This window comes from Pteropus medius, unplaced genomic scaffold (assembly GCF_902729225.1).
Source record: "Pteropus medius unplaced genomic scaffold, Ma_sr-lr_union100, whole genome shotgun sequence".
NCBI lineage: Eukaryota > Metazoa > Chordata > Mammalia > Chiroptera > Pteropodidae > Pteropus > Pteropus medius.
The window spans coordinates 358,649-380,904 of record NW_024342473.1 but is presented as its reverse complement, the minus strand read 5'-3'; the positions used below and the strand labels follow the sequence as shown (position 1 = coordinate 380,904).

Sequence of the window (22,256 nt, the reverse complement as noted above, 5' to 3'; positions counted from 1 at the left end):
TATGAATCCCTGTCTTATGGGAAAAGGGAGGCAATTACTAGTGTACGAGCCTCGCCGACTGCCTGGCATCTACTTCCCAACAGGGTTTGCTGTCCTCTCAGAAATCTGGGCCTGCCTGAAGGTCATGGATACAGCCCAGCCTACATCAAGGGTCTACTGATTCTGACATTTCTGCCTATTTGGGGGCAAGAGCCTTGCCGGCAAGTAGAGAGAAACATTTTGAGGCAAGGGATTTTTGCCGTATTTCCCCAAATACACCAAGGCAACTAGCGCTTCGGGCACTGCTGCCTGGCAGGGGTCCCGATGCCACGTGCGATCCACTAGAATGACTTGCAGGTCTCAGCATTTGTTTGTGCTCACTGTTGAGATTTATTACAATGAAAGGATATAAAGCTATAAAGCAAAATCAGCAAAGGGACAGGTGCATGGGGTGCTGTCAGGGGGAAACGAGGCACAAGTTTCCAAGAGTCCTCTCCCTGTAGATGGGACACGCTCCATTCCTCCATCAAGTTGTGGTGACACACATGAAATATTGTCTACCTGGGAGGCTTGCCTGAACCTTCAAGACCAGGGTTTTTATTGGGAGATGGTCACACAGGCTCCCTTTGCTTAGCACATACCAAAATTGCAGACTCCCAGAAGGAAAGCTGGCATTCAGCATAAACCACATTATCTGTACACAGACACCATTGGTACAACGAACCACACTTATCAGTTGAGGAGTGATGGGAACACTTCCAAATTCCGATTTCCCAGATGTTGGCTAAGGGCCAACCTTGCGAGTAGTCCTTTCTAGGGAGAGCGCAGTCTCACCCCAGGTAGGTTAACTTTTTTGCACACGTGCACAAGACCAGAGTGGTTGAATTCTGATGCTCCCTGGATTACGATGAAAACAGCCCTTCTCTCTGACCTCCCAAGTGTTATGTCAGTTGACGCTTCCTTAAAAATGAATTATATGTGGACCAAAGGCTATTATTAATAAAATTAATGTATTCTATAATAAGTAGCTATTTATTAATATCTATTAGTAGAAATTAACATAATTTACCCCAAATTCTAAAAATTCTATATTTAGGATATTCTTGTGCCCATTTTTAGCCCAAATATTTTGTTCGGCCCACATAGACTTTGTCCTGACCATGTACTGCTCCCAGCTTTGCTTATCTCATTGCCCATGTGTCTGGATGAGAAAAAGTAGCAGGTATGTACCTTTCAGATCTGGAGTTCTTAGTGGAGACCATGGATCTCCCCCTCCCCAGGTCAGAGAGTCAGTCCATAGTCAGGCTTGGGAAAGGGAGCTGTGAACTCCCTAGAATTGACTGCAATTATTTTGTTAGGAGACTGTGTAGTACATTTTCTGGCTCCAAAGCACCTGGAATCAGACTGCCTGAAATCAAATCCTGGCTCCAGTTCTTGTGACTTGTGGTACTGATCACCTCTGTGCTTTGTTTTTTTTATCTGCAAAATGTAAAATAAAATAATTGTATCCTATCTCGTAGAGTTGTAAGAATTAAATGGGTTAATGCATGTGAAGTTTATTAAAGGTGCCTGGCACATAGTAGATACTCATTAAATGTTAGTTAATATTATTATGGGGACAGAGTCTATAAATTCCATTTAAAAAATAAATTGGATCTTATCACTACCCAATGGCTGCCTGTAACACCTCTGGTAAAATCCAAATTCCTTCATGTTGTCAAAAAAGGCCTGGGTGACCTGGCCCCAGTACGTCTCAGCCACTCTGCCCCTCGCTCCCTGAACCCAGCCTCAGTTGGCTTCTTTTAGTTTCTTCTTATCATCGAGCTCTCTCCTAACACTAAGCCTTCCTGTTTCCTGGATTTTCTACTCCTCATTCTTTCCTGGGGAGCTCTGACTTCAGGTCTCACTGTAAACATCCCCTTCTAAGACATTAAAAACCCCTGTATCTTCTTTATATTTTTTTATCAGCATTTATAATTATGTACTTATTTAGTGTGGTTTTTTAATGTCCATATTTTCCCCAGATTGTAATCTTCTTGAGGGCAAAGATTGCATTTATTCTTAAGTACCCAAAGCACATTTTAGGTATTTCTACATATTAGTTAAGTAAGTAGATAGGTGGATAGATAGATAGATAGATAGATAGATAGATAGATAGATAGATAGACAGACAGACAGATTAACTTCTAAAAGGGGTCTGTAATCCTTAAAATGGTTAAGTAAACGCATACACACAACACATTCCATTGATCAGACTAATGCTCAGTTAGAAAGATTCTGCAAAAAATAAATTTGGGGACAACACAATGTTTCATAGATATGCTTTCTAGTTGGAAAATGTTGAATAATTTTTTAGAAAATTTTGTTTTTAATTTTGTATCTTCTGTCATCAGAAGACACCGCTCTTTCCAATTACAATCAATGGATCATAATCAAGTAGATATTATACTAAATTACATCATCTAACATAAGTCTATCATTCGATTTGAATTAAAAAGTAAATCAAGTAAATATATATTTATATCACTTTTATAAGGAAAAAAATTTCATTTCTTATTGACAAGTCTCTGTACCATATGACTGGGAAGGGTTTTCTTATAAGATATTTTAAAAGAATATATATTTGCCCTTTGAAAATATTTTATTTTTTAGAAAAAAGGCAAAATTATTTAAAGTGTAATTAACTACTGTATCTTGTTCTGGTTAATTTTAATGTTAGGGGAAACATAATTAAGCAGAAAAATCTTTTATTTTCCTTTTAAAAATCTTTCCAAAATACATTATTTCTTTCCTTTGTCTCTGTAACTGCATTTAAGGAAACACAAATACATTTTGGTGTTTCAGAGTCAAGGGAGGCTTGGCCCTGTCTCTGGATTTCAGCAGTGACTTTACAGTGGAATCCGTAAAACTGGGACTCACCCCGGGACTGATGACTAGCTGTCCAAACTCTTTGCCTCTTTCTCCTTCTTAAATGTGAAGGAGAGAAACCCCACTTGATAGTGAATTCCACTTAAGTTTTACTTTCTAAGGTTTCTAACATTTCTTCGGAATAAAAACAGACAACATAAATATCAGGCAGGAGAGCCAGTCTCTAAAACTTTCTGAATCTGTTATGTTAATATGTTGCTCTAGCCTAGGTTCCCCAAATTCAGGGCTTAGGACCCCTAAAGAACCCTAAATGGTTGCTATTCTTGTTGCTGTCATTTTAGCTGAAGCTTCCATTCACCTCTCTGCTCTGGAAGTGTTCAGCCTTTCCTGGAATAAATGTATTGGTGGCAACCTGAAGCTGCTTCTGGAAACTCTGAAGCTTTCGACATCCCTTCAAGTGCTGAGGCTGAGCAGCTGTTCCCTAGTGACAGAAGATGTGGCTTTCCTGGGTTTGTATCTACGGGTTCCACAGGAGTCCTGCCGCACAGAGCTCAGTGTGCCTGCCTGGCAAGCCCAGAGGGAGAGAGGTAGAGAAGGCCTGGGGCTAAGCCCTCGGCTCAGCTTCCCTTCTTCTGATATTAGCTTAGAAGAGATCTGGTTAAAACAAAGAAGGGCAATGCTAAAGCCAAAAAGACAGTAGAGGGCAGTTATAAAAGAAGACGGATAGAGATGTGGTGGTGGGAAGTTCCTGCAGGGTGCTCAGCTCCACGCCCGCCCATACCTGAGGGTCTTCAGTGTTCTCATTAGCAAACTCAGGCATCTATATTCTACCTTTGCAAATTCTGCCCTATTACTTAACTTTGGTACCTGCACTATTACTTAACTTTTCCTTTACATTGACTCTTTAACTTAAATGCTTTTGTTTAAACAGGAAACTGATCATCGCCATAACTGAAATATAGGTATCATTTCTCATAGACATTATTACACTGTTGCCAGCCGAAGGCTTTGAGTAGAGGTTCATTCTCTATTTATTAGAAAAATGAGATGAGAGGGATTAAAGGCATTCTATAGCACCAATCTGACACTTTCTCCATGTCAATTTAGAAAAACAGAAAGAGAATTGAATAAGGAATAACTTTTGCAATGTGGGATTCCAGGCTATATATAATACTTAACACAAATGTCCCCTAAAAGCACTTCTATGTGTCCACTTCTTGTCTGGGTTCTCCATTCAGGATATCACAGGACCAAAATTAAGGTGTCAGCTGGGATAAGTTCTCATCTGGAGGCTCTGGGAATAAATCTACTTTCAAGTTTATTGTTGGTGGTGAAATTTGGCTCCTTGCAGCTGTAGGACTGAGGTTCCCATTCTCTTGCTAGCTCCTGACTGGGAGCCGCTCTCAGCTATTAGAAGCTGCCCACATCCCTCTGTACCTGGCCCTGCATGTTCAAGCAACAGTGTCAGTGCTTCTCACACTTCAAATCTTTCTGGCTTTTCCTGTGACCTCCTTCCTCTTCTGCTACCAGCTGAATAAATTTCTCTACTTTTAAAGGGCTTGTGTGATTATGTTAACCCTACTTGGATAATCTGTATTTCTTAAAATCAACTGCGCTATGTAACATAACCTAATCATGGGAGTAAAATCCATCATATTCACAGCCCTGGGGATCAGGGTGGAAATCTTGGGATCACCTTAGAATTCTCTCACAAGAGGTTTATCAAAGTTATCAATCTTCACAAAGGTTCAGCTTTTGGTTTTGTTTTTTTCCTGAATTAGACACCTTTAAACACATAATGTTATTTCATTTAAAGTCTATAATTAAAATTTGCTTCTTCAATTGTTTTTTTTTTTTTTTGTCTGAATCAAATTTTATTAGGTATAGCTTCAGCCATTACATGTTTTTTCTTAATATTTACTACCAGTTTTTTTCCTCAGGTCGAATTTATACTTTTACATTTTTTCCAAGTGTATTTTTTTCCTTCCTTCAATTTTTAGTCAATAATAAGGATTACTATGTTTAGTTTTAACCACTGTCACTTTTGTCTTACTTTGATTATTTCTAACAGAAACATTCTTTAACAATTTGTTAATTATTCATGGCTTGTTTTATTATTTTATAATAGCATTAATTTTTTTCATATAGTAAACTACAAAAATAGTACTTCCAGGGCCTATGATTTGATTACCCAGAGTTTTAAAAATATAATGAATATAAAATAGTAAAATATAATAAATAGATGGTTGGAAAATTCAAACAATATAGCAAAAGTAAAATGATGTCTGGGCTTTGCTTTAAAATATTTTTTTAAAAAATGGAGGGGAGGGGACTAGATGAGCCAAGACTGGCGTAATGAAGATAAACTGTTGACGCTAATGATGGGGACGTGGGGTTCACTTTCCTAATCTGTCAACTTTTTGTATGTTTGAAGATTTCCACAACAGAAAATGTTCCAAAGCGAAAAGTATGCATAGTGTCTTTAACACTCAGTGAGGTCTTAAGAATATGATGAGTAATGTTGTGAGACAGAAAGATAGAAAGGAAGAAACACACATCGACATGGACATCTCGAGAATGAGCGCAGCTGCTGAGCGTGTGTACTGCTAAGCTCTCAAGTGCTTACAAACTTGTTGCCAGTGAAAGTGATGGAGGTGGAAACAAACTTGTTGCCAGTGAAAGTGATGGAGGTGGAGCGTCCCGCTTGATCCAGAAGCCATGATGTGTGAGAAATGATTGAAAGACCAAGGCACATTTAATCCTGAAGCAGGGAAATTTGAGGGGACCCGTTGTCCAACACTGCAGAACTGGCATGAGGAAGGAGCTGAGGTTTCCAGCAGGCTTAGGTGGGCAATAGGAGAAAGTCACCAGAAAGCAGATCAGGGCCCAAAGGAAGGGCTTCCTCCTGCTGAACGCTGCTTCACTTTGTTGGGGTATTCTAAAAGGGTACTTCAGGCAGACTCATGCTGGTCACCCTACAGAAGCTATGAAAGGGATTCTTCTCTGATCATTGATCTGGATGCAGGTTGAATCAGGAGACCTTTGAGGTCCCTTGCAACTCTGAGATTTCATTGTAGTATCTCAGCTCTAATCCATTCCGATTTTTGGCTGACAAGAAAAGCATGTGCTGTTTGCCTTGGCTGTCTCCTCTACTTCCTCTTACAGAAGTTATTGTCTCTTATCTTTATTATTATTATTTATTAAGTGTCATTGTAGGTAGTACTGTGTGATATGTGCTATTCGAAAGGAAAATTGTTCTGTGTATTAGAGGTCTCCCAGTTGAATTAGAAATTATCCAGGTATATTTTGCACATGGAAAGTACTCAATTAAATAATTGTTGACTGAAGAATGACAGAATGAATGAGCAATGAACAATTAAACAGCATTAAATAGCAAGAAGATTATTGGTCCTCAGTTAAAGCCAAAGATCCTTACTCCTTACATTTAGTTAAGGGAGGTCTGTAGGAAGGGCTGGGAGCCCAGTGGAGTAAAGAGCAGGAGCTTGACAAAAAAAGATGTCCTTTGGGCTGAGATCTGGAAAGGAAAAAAAAAATCCATTTGTAGCTGTACAGGGATGTGCAGAGAGGAAATTTGTTACTGAAGTAATTTCAGATGCCCTGAATAAAGCTGCTAGCTAATAACCAATCATTACTCATTATCAATATTATCATTACTAAGCCTGGAGCTATTGTGTTACATTATTGGAAATGGGAAACAGCCACAGCAGACAGTATTCTTATATTTTAGCACTTAGAGTGATTTTTTTTTTTTCAGTATCAGCGATACAGACAGGTCATCTGACCAAGCTGCGGAAGCTTGACCTGAGCTATAATGACAGCATCTGTGATGAAGGATGGGCCATCTTCTGCCAAAATGTGTGGCTCCTCAAAGAGCTAACTGAATTGGATATTAGCCTTCGGCCATCAACTTTTCGAGATTGTGGACAATGGTTCAGACACCTGTTATGTGCCGTAACCAAACTCCCCGAGATCACTGAGGTAGGAATGAAAAGATGGATCCTCTCAGCTTCACAGGAGGAAGAGCTAGAACACTTTGACCAACATCAAAGCAGCAGCATTCACTTTGATCATGGTGGTTTTCAGTAAGCTGATTCCCCAAGGTCACATATGTGATGCAATTTATATAACATGCTTGAAATAACAAAATTAGAGATGGACAATAGCTTAGGGATTAGGGGTAGGTGGTAGGTGTCACTAAAAGGAGTAACATAGTGAAGACTCGCGGTGATGGAACAATTCTGTATCTTGATTGTATGGAGGCCACATAAAACTGCATGTGAGAAGACAAAACTGCATTGACCTACACACACGCACATTGCAAATGAGTGTATGTACAACTGATGGAATCTGAATGACTTCTGTTGATGGCGCTAATGTAGATGTTCTGGTTTTGTTATTGCAGTTATGCAAGATGTCAACACTAAGGGAGGGTAAAGGGTGCATGAACCTCTCCATACATTTCTTTGGAACTTTCTGCAAGTATATAATTATTTCAAAATTAAAAGTTTTTAAAGCAGACAGGATAGTATAAAGGACCTCAATGTATTTATCATATTTTTCTGTAATTATCAACTTATGGCCAATCTTGTTTCACTTGGATCCTCCACATTTACCTCTCCCTGGTATTATTCTAAAGCCATTTCCAGGCATCATAACATTTTGTCCATAAATATTTCCGGAAAATAATCTTTATTTTTATACATAACCATAATTCTACAAATAATTTTTGTGTGGTAGGCATCGAATTTCTATATATTTTGCCTTCTTAATCCATCAGGGTTCATTATCTCAAGCCATTAATTTGTAGAATTATTTCTTCTTTCCCTTTGCAGGCTTTTCTTTTACATCCTTCTTTCCTTTCTTATCTTTTGGAGAATTCTTTCCTTTCTTTCGTAATTTTAGCAGTTCATCATATTTTCCAAGTCCTTTCCGTACCATTATTCCACGCCACCATGCTTGAATCTGAAAAGGAGACAAATCCAAGCAGCGTCACTATGGACTAGGGTAGTCACATCTCTTGGTCTGGCATGTGGTTTTAAAGATGTGGAGAACGGAATGTGATTAGAACTCAACCTCATTTTCTCTCTTTCTCAATTAGCAAGTCATCCAGGCAAATTTTAAAGAAAATATTTAGTGCTTTTATGCCCCAGGCAATGTTATAAACTTTTGAGAAACAGCACTTAAATACCAATGTCACTGACTTTATAGAGCTCACATTCCAGTGAGAGGAAGAAACAATAAACAGATGAATGTGTAATTTGACAGATCGTGTTAATTGCCCTGGAGATGACAATAAGGAGAATCAGGAGTGTCTCTACTCTGCCTTCTCGCTTTTTACTGGATTTTCTGGGCTCCTACCTACAGCCAGCCCTCACTTTTTCCCTCACTTGATCCTATTTCCTCCCACCTACTCAGGAACATCCCTCCTCTATTAGTAGGCTCTCTGAACCTCTAGCTTCCAGAATTTTGAGAAAATTAATTTCTGTTGTTTAAGACCCCCAGGCTATGGTACGCTGCTATGGCAGCCTGAGCTAACTAAGGCAGTCTTTTTTCCAATGAGGCCTACCTTGACACCCCTACCACAAACACTGGCAATTTCATTTCTTCTTAGCTTGAACTTTTTCCCAGTGCCAATTATCACTTTCTAACATAGTATATAATTTTTTTTTATAGCTCATGTTTTTATTCCCATCACACTAGAATTTAAGCAATACGATGAGATACTTGTCTGTTTTGTTCACTGATCTCTTTGCAGTGCCTAGAAGAGTGCCTGGCACATAGTAGAAGCTTAATAAGTATTTGTTGAATTAATGGATAAATGAAGTAGGTGGGGATATGCTGTTTTATATAATGTAGATCAAGGGCAAATATGAAGATATTTGAGCAGAGACTGAAAACTAAGTGTGGGTGGAGTCTTGTTCATATCGGGGGGAAGTATCTCTGGGCAGAGGGAGGAGTGAGTTTTAAGACCTTAAAGCTGGAGCATGCTTGGGGAAAAACATTAAGGATCCTGTTTGTGACTCAAGTAAAGTGAAAATGGGAAAGATGAGATGTGGAGTGAAAGCAGCAGACTGTTAGGGTGATAATTTTCCAGGGGAACAATGTTGCCCTCTAGAGGTATTTTGGAAATTTACAGGGCTTTTTGTTGTCTTCAGATTTCGCACACAGTCTTCAACCGAGTGGCATGCACCCTGGTCCACAAAGACTTTCCAAAGGTATGCAAGCTTGGATAGTTTGGAGGCAATCCAATTCTATGTATAGCCTTTCCTAATATGTACCTGCCTAGGTACACAGCTGCTGACTCTCCGAAACCTTCCCCTTCATAAATGTCCCTCTGGCACACCTCTTATCCACCTAACTATGACTAAGGTGTGCTGCCCTGGACTCCAAAAACCTCTGGGACATTAAAAAAGGGGACAATTCTAAGTAATATTGTTGATCTTGGCTCTAAGAACAGGGTAACCAATCATTCTGCCTTCTAACTCTTTGTCTTTGAGAAAATTGAAAGAAGACCAGTTGATTTGTCCTCTAAGAGCCTTCTCTCTGATTTTGGGGGGATATAAATCTGAGAAAAGTTCAAGAGTTGTGTAAGGCATTGCTACTCAAAACAAAATACAGGCCCCCCACCCCCAAAAGGCTTCTTCCATTCTTCTCCACTTCTCTATGTGAACGAGATTTCTCAGCACTTCATTGTTAAACAAAAAACAGGAATAGAACCAATACCAAACTCTGCCTCATTCTAGCAATAAGTAATATTTATGCAAGGACATATAAAGTATGTGAAAGAGTCTCTCTCATTTGTATATGTATTTTCCAAAAAATCCTCTAGGTCAAATAATTAAATATCAAAATTTGTAATAGATTGTATTTTGTTTTGGTCAATTTTATTCTACTAACAACTGTAACATAACTAATAAAATATAACAATCCAGAACATTAAAAATGCTATGGTCACAGAAAAAATTAATTTTAAAATCTAGTGTATACAAATATTCTTGTCTAGAAGTATGAAAGCTGATCTATAAGTGACTTAAATTATATATATATGTATAAAATATTAAGATCAGTTCTGAGGGTAAAATTAAAATATGTTCAAGAAGAAAAAGATATGACAAAATTTCTGCCTATAAAATAAGAGCTTATTCAAGTATTTTGTAAATTAATGTTGACTGAGACATCAAATCAAAGTGGTATTTAGATTCCATTGGAGGTATTTAAAATATTGAACTAACAGCTTGATTTGAGGATGTCAATATTTAAAATTCACTAGAAAGTAAATCCTTTGCAATGATTTAAACTTTGTGGCAAAAAAAAAAATTTTAAATGTCAATTTAAAAATATATAAGATGATACATGGTTTTTCAAAATACTTTTAGAAAGTATCCAAAAGGTATTATTTTCATTATTACAGTGTAGTCATTCTGGAATATATACATATTCAAATAAATATTTTAATGTAAATTACTTTTCTTTTTCCTTTATGTTGCAGCTCGGGCATTATTTTGATTTATTAAAATTATGTGTTTGGGGTAGATTATATTATGAGTTTAATTTCAGAAGAACAAAGGAGGCATCACATATTTATCATAAAAGGGAGGGCATTGTGTCTGATACAGTTGAGGGCCATTGATAGTGGGTCTTGCAACAAAGACTACCTCTTAGTCCAGAGAAAATGGAGAATCATTGATTTCAGCAAAGAAATAGCTGATCAACCTATGTTTTGCCAGCACCAGTTTGACTGCTGAGTAGAAGGTACATTGTATGGGAAGCAGGCGTGGATGTAGGGACACTAGTTAGAAGACTTAATGCAGTCATCTGGGTGTGAGATTATGGGGGCCTGGGCCAGTTGATTAAAGAATACTGAATATTGACTGAAGTGGACATATTCCAGGTCTGTGGAGGGTATCCTCATTTCTCCATGGGCTGGCAGGCAAGGAGGAGAGGAACAGGGCTCTTAGGCCTTTGATACTAGTTAGTGGCAGAGCAGAAATCTGGTCTCTAGATCTCTGCTCCATAAATGCTTTCATTTCTAATTTTCAGCTTTATCTTACTGACTTTGTTAATATCAGCTTTTTACTCCAGTGAATAGTCCAAGAATTTTGGATCATCTTAGGATTTGAAGTTTTGGTTTCTTTTGCCTATTTTTTGGCTTCTTATGTGACAAAGAGATAAGAAACATAAAAGACAAAAATGCTAGGATGATGTTCAAAAACTCTCTCACTTAGCCTTGAGGATATAAAAGTAAATAAAAGTATCCCAAGGAGGACAAGGTATAGATGTGTAAAGTGAAGCCCCACTGGGTAATCTGTAGTGTGTTTAACACTAACTCTTGTCCAAAGCATCTGTAAATACATTATCCAGAATTTTTGCTGATTTTACCTTTGTTGCCATGAATTTCTTTTTTTTTTTCTCCTTCAGATATGTCAGTATAGCCTCTTTGCCTTCAGCGCACACTTCTATTGTGGGTTCTTCCATGGGATTGTCCATCAGTGTCAGAACCTTTAGATTTACTAGACGATCTAAATCCTCTGGAAGATGGGTGAGCAAGTTGTCCTCAAGCAGTAATTCTTTCAAAACTGAAAAAAAATTTTTAGATGATAGATTTATCTTAAAAATAGGCAAAATTAAAATGTGCAATCTTTAGTCCAATCACTTTGAAATGTTTGTTTCCTACAGTGCCATGTCACAAAAGACATCAGATTTAATGAGGCAAACCCAAGTTCTCTTCTTTATAACAACTCAATATTGTTGGTGCTAGTGTAAATAAGTATTAGAGACAGGAAAAGAGTAAACACTAAAAAATTTTTGAGAATGTTTCATTCCTCCAGCGACCAAGGGCAGGAGCATTACTGAGTATGGCATATCCACCCACCCCCAATCTTCGAATATTTTGTGGGCAGGCAACAGCTTCCACTCATATTCTTTCATCTCCCTTTCATTAAAGAACAGTCATGGTTTAAAAATATATCTATAAACCTAAAGATTCACCATACTGTGGCAAAAAAAAAAAAAAAAAATTCTGGTTCCAATAGGAGCTCAGAAAAAGCTTAAGTGAATGGATGTATTGATGGATGTACAAATAAAAAATAATAATTTAGCCTAGTAGAAAATGTTCGAATGTTTAAATAGGAATCATGTATGACTTTTCATGTCAATGATGTAGCTCTGAAAGCCTCCCCACTTGCTAATTTCACCACTCTGGTAGAAATATGTTTCCTTTTATTCAAGTGACTTAGTGACCTAATAAAAATTTACTGCAGGACCCCTAACTCCAAATTCTGGCATGTAGTAGATATTCAGTAAATTATTGTTGGTGGTGTATGACTATAGGGATGAATTAGTACTTGCTATTTGTTCTTCAATTCCTAATGAATATAAGTGCCTTTGTGAGGCTCTTAGCTGTACTAGTCAGGTATCTGGCCTGCTCCATGTCACTAGAGAGCCCTGCAAGGAGGTAATGGGGTAGGTCCAAGCTCTCTAAACACAAAAATTGGCCTTTAGTAAAGCAGAGAAGTCTTCGTCATGGGAAATACTGGATTCAAACTCTTCTAGGTTGCAGATCTACGAAGATTCCTCACCTTGTGCTTGGCAGATGGCATCTGGAAGTTGCTTAAGCAGATTGTGGCGGCAATCAAGAATCTCCAGGTTAGGCATTGATCCTAATGATATTGGCAGGTATTCCAGATGGTTATTCTCTATATACAGCTCTTTAAGACTCTGAAATAACATGAGAGTATACCATAATAATTCTTACATTGCTAAATGAATTATAACAAGTAACATCACCTGCGAGTTCTCATGCTCTTTCAATGAGGGTTATTATGTATTAGAATAAAGGGAGAAAAAAAAACATTTAAAGGACATAATCAAAAAATAAAACTATTTTTGAGTTCAACCATTGTTATGTGATTCCTATTTATGTGAGGAAAAGAGAACATGGGAATGTAGTGTTTGTTTCATGAGAACTTTATGGAAAAATAATTTAACTACACATATCATTTGCTCCCTTTTGCATAGCTAACTGTAGCAGTTGCCATAGAAGTGTAATTTCCTCAAAAGTCAATCCAACATTGCCCAAGTAAAAGTAGCCAAAATGTACAGATAATGGGTTAACTCTTTTCAAATTCACTGGGCAAAAACTTGTTTGCATTTCACCCTAAGATTCTGAAGAGTATGTCATGACATGTACAAGGAGCAAGATGAACAAGTTCTATTAACATAGGGCAAAGGAATGGAGAATTAGGAAGAGAAACCTGGTGTTATATGCAAGAAGTATCTGTGCTGTACATACCACTGCTCAGTTCCATGACTGGGAGTTATGTAGTGGCTCACACCTACTTTATCCGTATTAAGAGTGCAATATCAGGAACATGAAAAAAATAACAATTCTTTAAGGATGCATATAAATAAAAACACACTGGTATGGCTACTTTGAATGAAGTTATTTTGTTGCTTTGCTAGGATTTAAGACAGTGCTGTGGAACCAACTTCAGTGAACCTGGCACAACAGTGAAATAAACCATGATTTGCCTTCCAACCATGCAGGGAGGGAGATCATATGGCCTATCCAAAATGCAGGCTCCCAGTCATGTCACCTGTATGATAACTAAGACTTCAAAATAGTACAGTTTTCAGAAGCTGCTTATAAAAAGTGAAAAGTAAATAGAAAGCAGTATGGCTAGTTTCTGCAAATAAAACGTGCCAAATGATGCAGTAGAAAGGAGTAGAGCATGACGTATCCGATAGCAATCACAATAAAGTGTTCTTTGGGTATAAATCTGGAGGTTGTCGGGCAAGACAGTAAAAGCCTCAAAGTGTAACAATGACTGTTAGTTTGGAGCTGGAAATCTAGTATGCTTGATGCCACATGCAGCCTGTGGGGACACCGCCAAGTTTTCTCAGCATCAGTCAACTTATGGCATCAGTGGGCATGTACTTCTTTGCCTGCTCATTTGGGGAAGCTTACCTGTAGTTTCCTAATGTGTTCTGGCACATAGGTGAGCTTGGCTCCCTGATCTTGCCCAATGTATAATTTCTCTAAAGACTCTAAAGAAAGGATTTCTTCTGGAAATGAAAGGAACTGATTCCCAGTTAGTCCAAGCGTCTTCAGTTTTGAAAGTGAGATGAAGTCTGAAGGTAACTAGAAGAATTTCAAAAAGATGAGTTTCAGGTCAAGATTAGTTTTAACAGTAAAAAAATAAACTGGCTTTTAGTTTTGAGGCAAACTGTTAAACAAAAAGTAGAGAAATTTAGCAATTCCTACTGATGACAAGTTTGCATGTATGTCTGCATATATAATATTTATACTTGTAGATCTAAAAAGGCTGGAGTTGCACTTTTCCCTTGAGACTCTCTGCTCTTCACTTTTATGCACTGCTTTAAATTGGGGCATTTTTAAAAACTTCTTAAAAATTAAATTTATTGGGGTAACATTGGTTAATACAATTATATAATTTTCAGGTGTACATTATCATTTGACATCTGTATATTCTACTGTATGTTTACCACCAAAGTCCAGTTTCCTTCAGCTACCATATATTTGATCCCTTTTACCCATTTCACCTTCCCCCTATCTCCCTATATTTGACCCTTTTTACCATATCTATCTCCCCCCCACCCCCCACCTCTTACCCTCTGATAACCACTAATCTATAATCCATGTCCATGAGTCTCTGTTTGTTTGTCCTGTTCATTTGTTGCTTTTAGGTTTATATCCCACATATAAGTGATATCATGTCATTTTCAACTTTTTCTGTCTGGCTTATTTCGCTTAGCATGATTATCTTGAGCTCCATCCATGTTGCCGCAAATGGCAGTATTTCATCTATTTTATGGCTGAGTAATATTCCATTGTATATATGTACCACAGCTTCTTTAGCCAGTCATCTATCGTAGGACACTTCGGTTGCTTCCCTGTCCTGGCCACTGTGAATAATGCTGCTATGAACACCGGTATGCAAATATCTTTTTGGATATGGGTTTTCAAGTCTTTGGGATAAATACCCAGGAGAGGGATTGCTGGATCATATGGTAGATCAATTCTTAGTTTTTTGAGGAACCTCCATACTGTTTGCCATAGTGACTGTACCAATTTGCAGTCCCACCAGCAGTATATGAGGGTTCCTTTTTCTCCACATTCTCTCCAACATTTGTTATTACTTGTCCTGTTGATTATAGCTATTCTAACAGATGTGAGATGGTATCTCATTGTGGTTTTGATTTACATTTTCCTAATAGCTAGTGATGTTGAGCATCTTTTCATATATTTGTTGGCCATTTGTATGTCCTCTAGGGAGAAGTGTCTGTTCAAATCTTCTGCCCATTTTTTGATTGGATCATTTTGTTGTTGTTGTTATTGAGTTGTATGAGTTCTCTGTATTAAATTGGGGCATTTTTTTAACCTACTTTACTGCAAATTTTTGAACTATGGTGCAGCAAATGCTTGACACTACTGAAAGAAAAAGGACTAAAGTTATTCATGTAATATTGCAATTATAATAATGTTCATAATTATTGTTATTAGAACTGATAAATTTAGTGACATGACCTCTTACCTAAAAGGCTTTAACTCAGCAATTCTGAAACTTCAGTTGAAACCTCAGTTGGAAGCAAACAATGAAGACTATTATATCTTGTCCTATTTCACCTCCAGTGAAAGGCTCATGTGCCCTGTGCAGGTTTTAGGTAGGCATTTTACAGACTCCCAGACTTTTAGAGTTGGAAAGCCTTAAAAGGGTCCTCTATTCTAACCCTTTAAGATGGTGGTAGAATATGTTCCATAGCTAACCATCCAGCCCACAGTTAAACATCGTGTCCTAGAATGAAAAGCTCATTACCTTGGATGGAGACCTCTAATCATCAGATTTCGTTCTTTTGTCAAGCCAAAATCTGTGTCACTATTACGTCCACCTATTGGTCTTTCTGGCCCTCTGGAACCACATGGAAAAATCTCATTCTTAAAATGTATGATACAAACACCTATTGATTATGTTATAGAGATGCCTATTTTCTTGTAGAAAAAATTTAAAAAGCCCAGCTATATAGCTCAACAGCTTAACTCACTTTGAACCACTGTTCCTTTATCTAGCTTTATTCCTGAGAAATTCTTCCTCACAGTTCCCTGCTTTAGCCCTTGGGTTTTCCTCCTACTCTTTCCCTAATCTGTCACTCTACTTTTCATTAGAATGGTTGTAGTTCATTTTAGCTAGGACCTCTCTACAGAAGTGTGAAATAAATAATTGGTGAATAGGTCAAAAGCAAGCTCACTGTAGGGATAACCTATCAGCAAAAGTCCCACACACCTGGACTCTTCCATAAGACATTTTTTCTTTTATTGTGCAGGTGAGGGCTCATTTTCCTAAAAATGCTGTACAATGTTTACAGTTTTGTTTATTTATTTACTTTTTTAAAAAATCAGAACAAGTCAATCTCTAGAGAAACTAATGTTTTAAGCTTTCCTTGGCTATTTCAAGATTCTTCATCAGGCATGTAGATCCCTTCAACACAAAACATTTGTGTTCAGTGCAGTATAAAATAATGGAAAAAGATTTTTCAATCTAACCTCTTCATTAAAACTTAGTAATTGCACTCTTATTGCTGTTTACTTCACTCATAGGTTTAGCTTTTTTTTTTTTTTCTCCAAGGCACATGGAATGTTTAAAGGTTTCCTCAGCAGGATATTCAAGATCCAATAATTAATCTCATCAGAGTCATATTGAAGTATAGTGGAAATAAATCTGTACATACAGAAAACCTACAGAGCACCAAGTGAGGACAATTACTGCTGACACTGTAACTGAATTAAAGCCATTTTGAGATTAGGTTTTTCTCCCTTAATAGAAATGTACCGTAAAAATAAAATCCATTTACATACAAGGTGAAAGTCAGCTATTTTTGTATCTATCTACCCTAGGCAAGAAAAAGCTACTGGTCAGTCTTCAAAAGCCAGAAACCTATCAGGTAAATCTTTGAGGGGAGAGAGATAAGGAGCTGGTTTAAAGGCCATGTGTGTCATTAAGGAGAGAAAGGCATTGGGAGGTTACAGGAGAGATTAGCATAAGAGGAAATTGAGAAGGGGAGATAAAAAACAAATACTATCGTAAGAACTGAAGAATAATAGGTAATGATACACAGAGATTTTCATGTTCAATATAATATTTAACATGTCCACATTTCAATGCAGTTGACTTGTGATAAAACTTGGTATTGGATGAGATTTATCTTTGTTAATGAGCCATCTGTGTGTGATTCCCTCCCTCTACCCTGATTTCTTAAAATGTTTCACAGGGAAGGATGAGGTATTCATGACTCAATAGGAATTAAGTCAATGTGTTATTCTTCCCGAGGGCACTTTCTATTTTGAGACTTTCACTCCAAATGTGGAAGGACAGACTTTGTCCACTGTAAAAAGAATTTCTTACGTCAGTGGTAGAATAGGTGGAATAGTTGGGGGGATGGGCAGAAAGCTTCTCATGGAATGTCTGAAATCCTCCAAGGCTGGTTGCTATCTAAGTAGAAAGTAAATCTTAAAGCTACCATCGAAACATTTACTTCCTGGAAGGCAGTTTTAAAACTCTGTGGCAATTAAGAAAACAAAAGATCCCACCCCAAGGTTCTAGAAATTGAAAATCAAGTAAAAGATTAAAAAATAATCAATATCTTCAGGCCTAGGATTTTTTTAATGTATGGTGAACACATGAGACTGGTATCCACGGTCAGGAAAGACAGACCTATTTGGTTATAGGTGTTGATTTCCAAATCTTTTTCCCTCCTTACAGTTTTCTTTTACTTAACAGAAATTGTTAAGGGTGGAAAATTTTCAAGTGAGCCAACTAGCTAAGTCAGCTACAGGGAAGAAATATCTTTAGATACCAGAAGTTGTCCTACCTGCTTGGGTGTGGTTTAGGAAGTGTTTTGTATAAGACATGAAGATGGCCAATGTCTGCTTCTGTAATCCACTTACTTGTTAACCAGGGTGTGGTACTAGGTGATGTATTGTGCTAATGGCCAACTTCTGCTTCTGTAATCTGCTTGCTTGTTCTAGGCTTTATAACTGCCTCACTCTCAAACCCCGGGGCTGATCTCCTCTAACCCTGCGTGGTAGAGAGTCAGTCGCTGGCTGGCTAACAAAGGCTCATAATTAATCTCAATTGGCTCTGTGGGTCTCAGAATCATTCGCGCCACAACAAAATCTCTTCTTTTTAATTTCCAAATATTAAAATATAATAAATGTATATGTACCCACTGCCCAAACGTTTTGTTACTAAAATGAAATACTGCAATTAAAGTTGAGTTTCTCTACAATGTCCTCCTTATTTCCTTGAGTACCACCCTCTTCCAGAGGCAGCCATTATTAGGCATTTAATGATTTTTTTCCAGTTCATATTTTTATGTTTATGACCTAAATATACATAAACTATGTGTTGTGTGTGTGTATGTGTGTGTGTGTGTGTATAATTATTATAGTGTGTATGTGTGTGTGTGTGTGTGTGTGATCAAAAATTTATAAATGGCACCATAGGGTTCTGCAATTTGGTGTTTTACTTTTTAATAAACATCACAATTTTGAGATTTATCCATATTGGCCATATAGCTCCAAGTCACTTAAATTATTGTATAGTATAGTATTCCATTTTGCAACTGTACCACAGTTTGCTCTTTCCTCTACTGACATTTAGACGGTCTCCCATACTTCATCATGACCAACAATGCTACGATGAACATTTCTGAACATGCCAGCTTGCACACATGAGAGAAAGTCCCTAGGGATAAACCTGTATTTGCAGTTTCTCATGAATGGAACATTAAGGCCTAAGGTTTTATGTGTCAGGAAAATCTGCTGTTAGGAGGTGGTCTTTGTTAAGAATATAGACCCTGGAGCCTAGCAGCTCTGGGTAGGAAATCCTAGCTCCATCACTTAGAAGTGTGTGGCCTACACAAGTTGGTTAAGTTCCTTGTGCCTAGTTTTCCTCATATGTCATTGAGGATTATATTACCCACTTCAAAAAGTCGTGAGGATTAAATGAGATAATCCACGTAAAACACTTTGCCCAGGGACTGGAACATATATATTATAAATATTAGTTACTGTTTATGATTATGATTGTTATTGGGGGAGAGGAATGATGTAAATGAGCACCTTGTTGGATATATTTGTTAACCTGGATTTTCACCCATAAAGTCGGTTTGAATTTTCTGATGTTTGGACATAGAACCACACCAATTTAGGGGAGGAAGGGCCTGTGATCTGAGCACAGCGACAGCCAGGAAGGAAATCAGTACCTGCCATATTTTATTATCATCCAACGCCAGGATTTCCAGGTTCTTCAGCGCACATATCTGCAACGGACAGTTTTCCAGATGGTTCTGGCTGAGATCGAGGAAGCGCAGGTTAACCAGCCGCTTGAACGAGCGCCGCAGCACTCGCAGGCCGGTGTTGCGCAGGTAGAGTAGATGCAGCGAGGTCCACTTGCAGAGCAGGCGCGGCACCTTCTCCAAAGGGTTCCCGCTCAGCCCAAGCTCCGTCATCTCGGAGAGCTCCTCCAGGGTGCGCGGGATGGAGTGCAGGCGATTGTAGGACAAATCCAGCACCGACAGTTTGCTGCACTGGCACAGCGATTCGGGTAGAAAGTACAGGCTGTTATGAGCCACATAGAACTTCTGCAGCCTCGGCAGGTCCCCTATCTCTTCGGGGATGACCGTTAATTTGTTCTCATCCAGGTCAATGATCTCCAGGTTGTAGAGAACACAGAGCTCAGGCGGGAAAATTTCAAATTGATTTTGCTTCAGGTAGATCTCCCTCAGTTTGGTCTGGTTCACGATTTCCTTGGGCAGAAATTTCAGGTGATTTCCGGCCAGCCCGAGCAGCTCTAGATGGTGAAGGAGTTTACAGATTTCGATGGGGATCTCACTCAGGTTGATGTGGTAGAGGCGAAGCTCGCGCAGTGTGCGGATGCAACTGAGGACCCGAAGGGAAGAGGAGAGTAGGGGGTTGTCGCTCAGGTCCAGGCCCTCCAGGTTGCTCAGTTTCCCCATCTCGGGGCACAGCTCGCTCAGCTTGTTCTTGTTCAGATAGAGGATTTTGACATTCTTTAAATGCTGAATATCCTCGGGGATTTCTCCGATCTGGTTATTTTCCAGATGCACTTCTTCTAATTCTCTTAATTCTAAGATCTCTAGTGGAATGGTAGTCAAGCTCTGATTAGAAGCATCAATGAAAAATGTCCTATCAAAGATTTGCTGTGGATCGTTTTTCTGATGCATTTTAGATGAATATTCTGATTTTATGGTGTCATTTGACATTCTTTTGATGGAAAATTCAAATATTCAAAATCTGAAATATCGTGAAAGAAGATAAAAATCAGTTTACCTACCACCAGACATGATATCCTTAAGAGAGATAAAATTAAAATTTAGTTGATTAATTTGAGTGCTTGACATTATGACACAACATAAAATGTGTTTTTATGTTTCATGCTGGGAGAAGAATTAAAATATAGACTCCCTTTTCTCCTAATAGGTTGGCTAATATATATATAAAAAGATTACCTAATTTCAGTTTTTAAAAATGCCTATCTTGATTCTACTTCTAAGTAGAATGTAGAAGGTCTCAAAAGATCATTGCTCTTACCATAAACATTAAGGAAGCACTAGGAAAAGATAATATTTTAAAATATTGTATTTTTTTTTTTAAAGCCACCAGAGTTGTGAGTACAAAGAAGGCCAAGAGAATTAAATTTGAAACCAATGGGGACTTTCGAGTCTAGTGGCATTTTCAAGTTTGGCAAGCCTTCCAAAGTCACAGGCAAAGGGCCTTCTGGGACAAGGAGAAATCAGCCAAACTTTTAACAGACATGTATGAACTGATATAGTGGATTAGAATTTGGAGGAGCTTCAAATTCAGAATCAGTTCACCCCAGTAGCAAGTTGTCTCCCTTTAGACTGGGGCGACTCAGTGGCTTTAGGGACTAAGAAGCAGAGAGATATCCTGTCCTCTTCTAGTCTTAGATCCCTAAGCCTGGCTGGGGGAGGGACTTAAATCCCTAAGCAAGAAATTTGAAATTGCAGGGAACTGAAGTGAACTAATGCTGCAAACAAGAACGTTTTTTTTTCATTTATTTATTTAATTTTTCGTTTTTCAATTTTAGTTGACATACAATATTATATTAGTTTCAGGTATACAACATAGTGATTAGATATTTATATAACTTAAGAAGTGATCACTCATAAATCTAGTACCCATCTGACACCATACATAGTTATTACAATATTATTGACTATGCTGTACTTTACACCCTCATGACTATTTTGTAACTACCAACTAATCCAGAAAGAATTTAAATGGAGAAATAAGTCATGTCCATGGATTAGAACACCCAACAATGTTAAGGTATTAATACTCTCCAAATTAATCTATTGTTTCAATGCAATCCCATTCAAAATCTCAGCAAGCTTTTCTTAAAATCTTTTTTGGTAGAAGTTAACAAGCTGCTCCTAAAATTTACATGAAAATGTGATGGGCCTAGAATTGCAAAAAACCATCTTGAATAATAACAAAATTGGCAAACACACTGTTAGCACAATTTCTTGTTAGTGGGTTGCTGGCCTAGACTTACCTAGTAGGGTAGCATGAGGGAGAGAGAATTCCGACATTTTGTTTTTACCTTTGAACTGTGTTCATAAACAACCTGGTTTCACACCGAGGGTCTCTGGCTGGCTCCTGAGTTCTCTCTACAGGGCTCTTGACATGCTTCTCTTGGGTCTATAGTAACCCAAACAAGGCTTCTTCCCACCTTCCTCGTCTTCTCCCTCCCATGTCTTATCACGTTACTCTATATACCTATCTCTGGGTTCTGTTCCCTTCTCATCCACAAGTCCAGCCTTAGCTCAGGCCTTACTATCTCTCCTGGGCTACTGCAGCTGCTTTCAGACCTCATCTGCCCTAGGTAGTGTCAAATTCACTCTCCATCAGCTGCGCCCGATCTGAGGGCTCCCAGTGCCCTACCTATAACAGCTGTGCTTCTCAGAGGTTGTACAGGGCTCCACGTGGATCTGGCCCTGCCTGTCCCCCCATTCTCTGTACTCACCTGGGCAGCCCCAAGTACCTGTGTGTCTCCAGAACGCATCAAGTAATTCTGCCCTCTGGCAGGTTTACTCAGACCAGTTCAGGATGTTACCTCCTTCAAAAGGCCTCTATGATGGCCCCAGCCCCTGCACAAGACTGATCTCCACGCCTCTTTATGCTCCCTTAGCTATCCATGTGGGTGCTACCATCTGCTTCTGCACGTGGCTCCCACAGGTGTGTGCACACTTTTGGGGAGGGAATTGTGTCATAATCGTTTTTGAAGTCCCAACCCCCGCCCAACAGCAGTGCCTCTAACCCTGGAAAA

The 22,256-nt window shown here is 38.4% G+C and overlaps 2 protein-coding genes across 3 annotated transcripts in view; one reads left to right on the top strand and one right to left on the bottom strand.

Annotated features, from left to right (window-relative positions):
- LRRC31 (leucine rich repeat containing 31) overlaps positions 1-7,442 on the top strand; it is a 22,470-nt gene extending 15,028 nt beyond the window's left edge. Inside the window, exons 9-10 of the mRNA XM_039865003.1 lie at positions 3,189-3,356; positions 6,623-7,442. Coding sequence (XP_039720937.1) covers positions 3,189-3,356; positions 6,623-6,954 — 500 coding nt within the window. The 3' untranslated portion in view covers positions 6,955-7,442. The remainder of the gene's footprint in view (positions 1-3,188; positions 3,357-6,622) is intronic.
- The window catches only part of LRRIQ4 (leucine rich repeats and IQ motif containing 4), a 15,106-nt gene continuing 241 nt past the window's right edge, over positions 7,392-22,256 (bottom strand). The window contains exons 1-6 of one of the 2 annotated variants that reach the window (XM_039865002.1): positions 21,483-22,251; positions 19,150-20,200; positions 13,835-14,008; positions 12,447-12,585; positions 11,248-11,444; positions 7,392-7,830 (exon numbers count right to left, since the gene is read on the bottom strand). In XM_039865002.1, coding sequence (XP_039720936.1) covers positions 7,678-7,830; positions 11,248-11,444; positions 12,447-12,585; positions 13,835-14,008; positions 19,150-20,169 — 1,683 coding nt within the window. In that variant the 5' untranslated portion in view covers positions 20,170-20,200; positions 21,483-22,251 and the 3' untranslated portion in view covers positions 7,392-7,677. Of the gene's footprint in view, positions 7,831-11,247; positions 11,445-12,446; positions 12,586-13,834; positions 14,009-19,149; positions 20,201-21,482; positions 22,252-22,256 lie in introns of those variants that run through there. The other variant, XM_039865001.1, reaches the window with a different exon arrangement.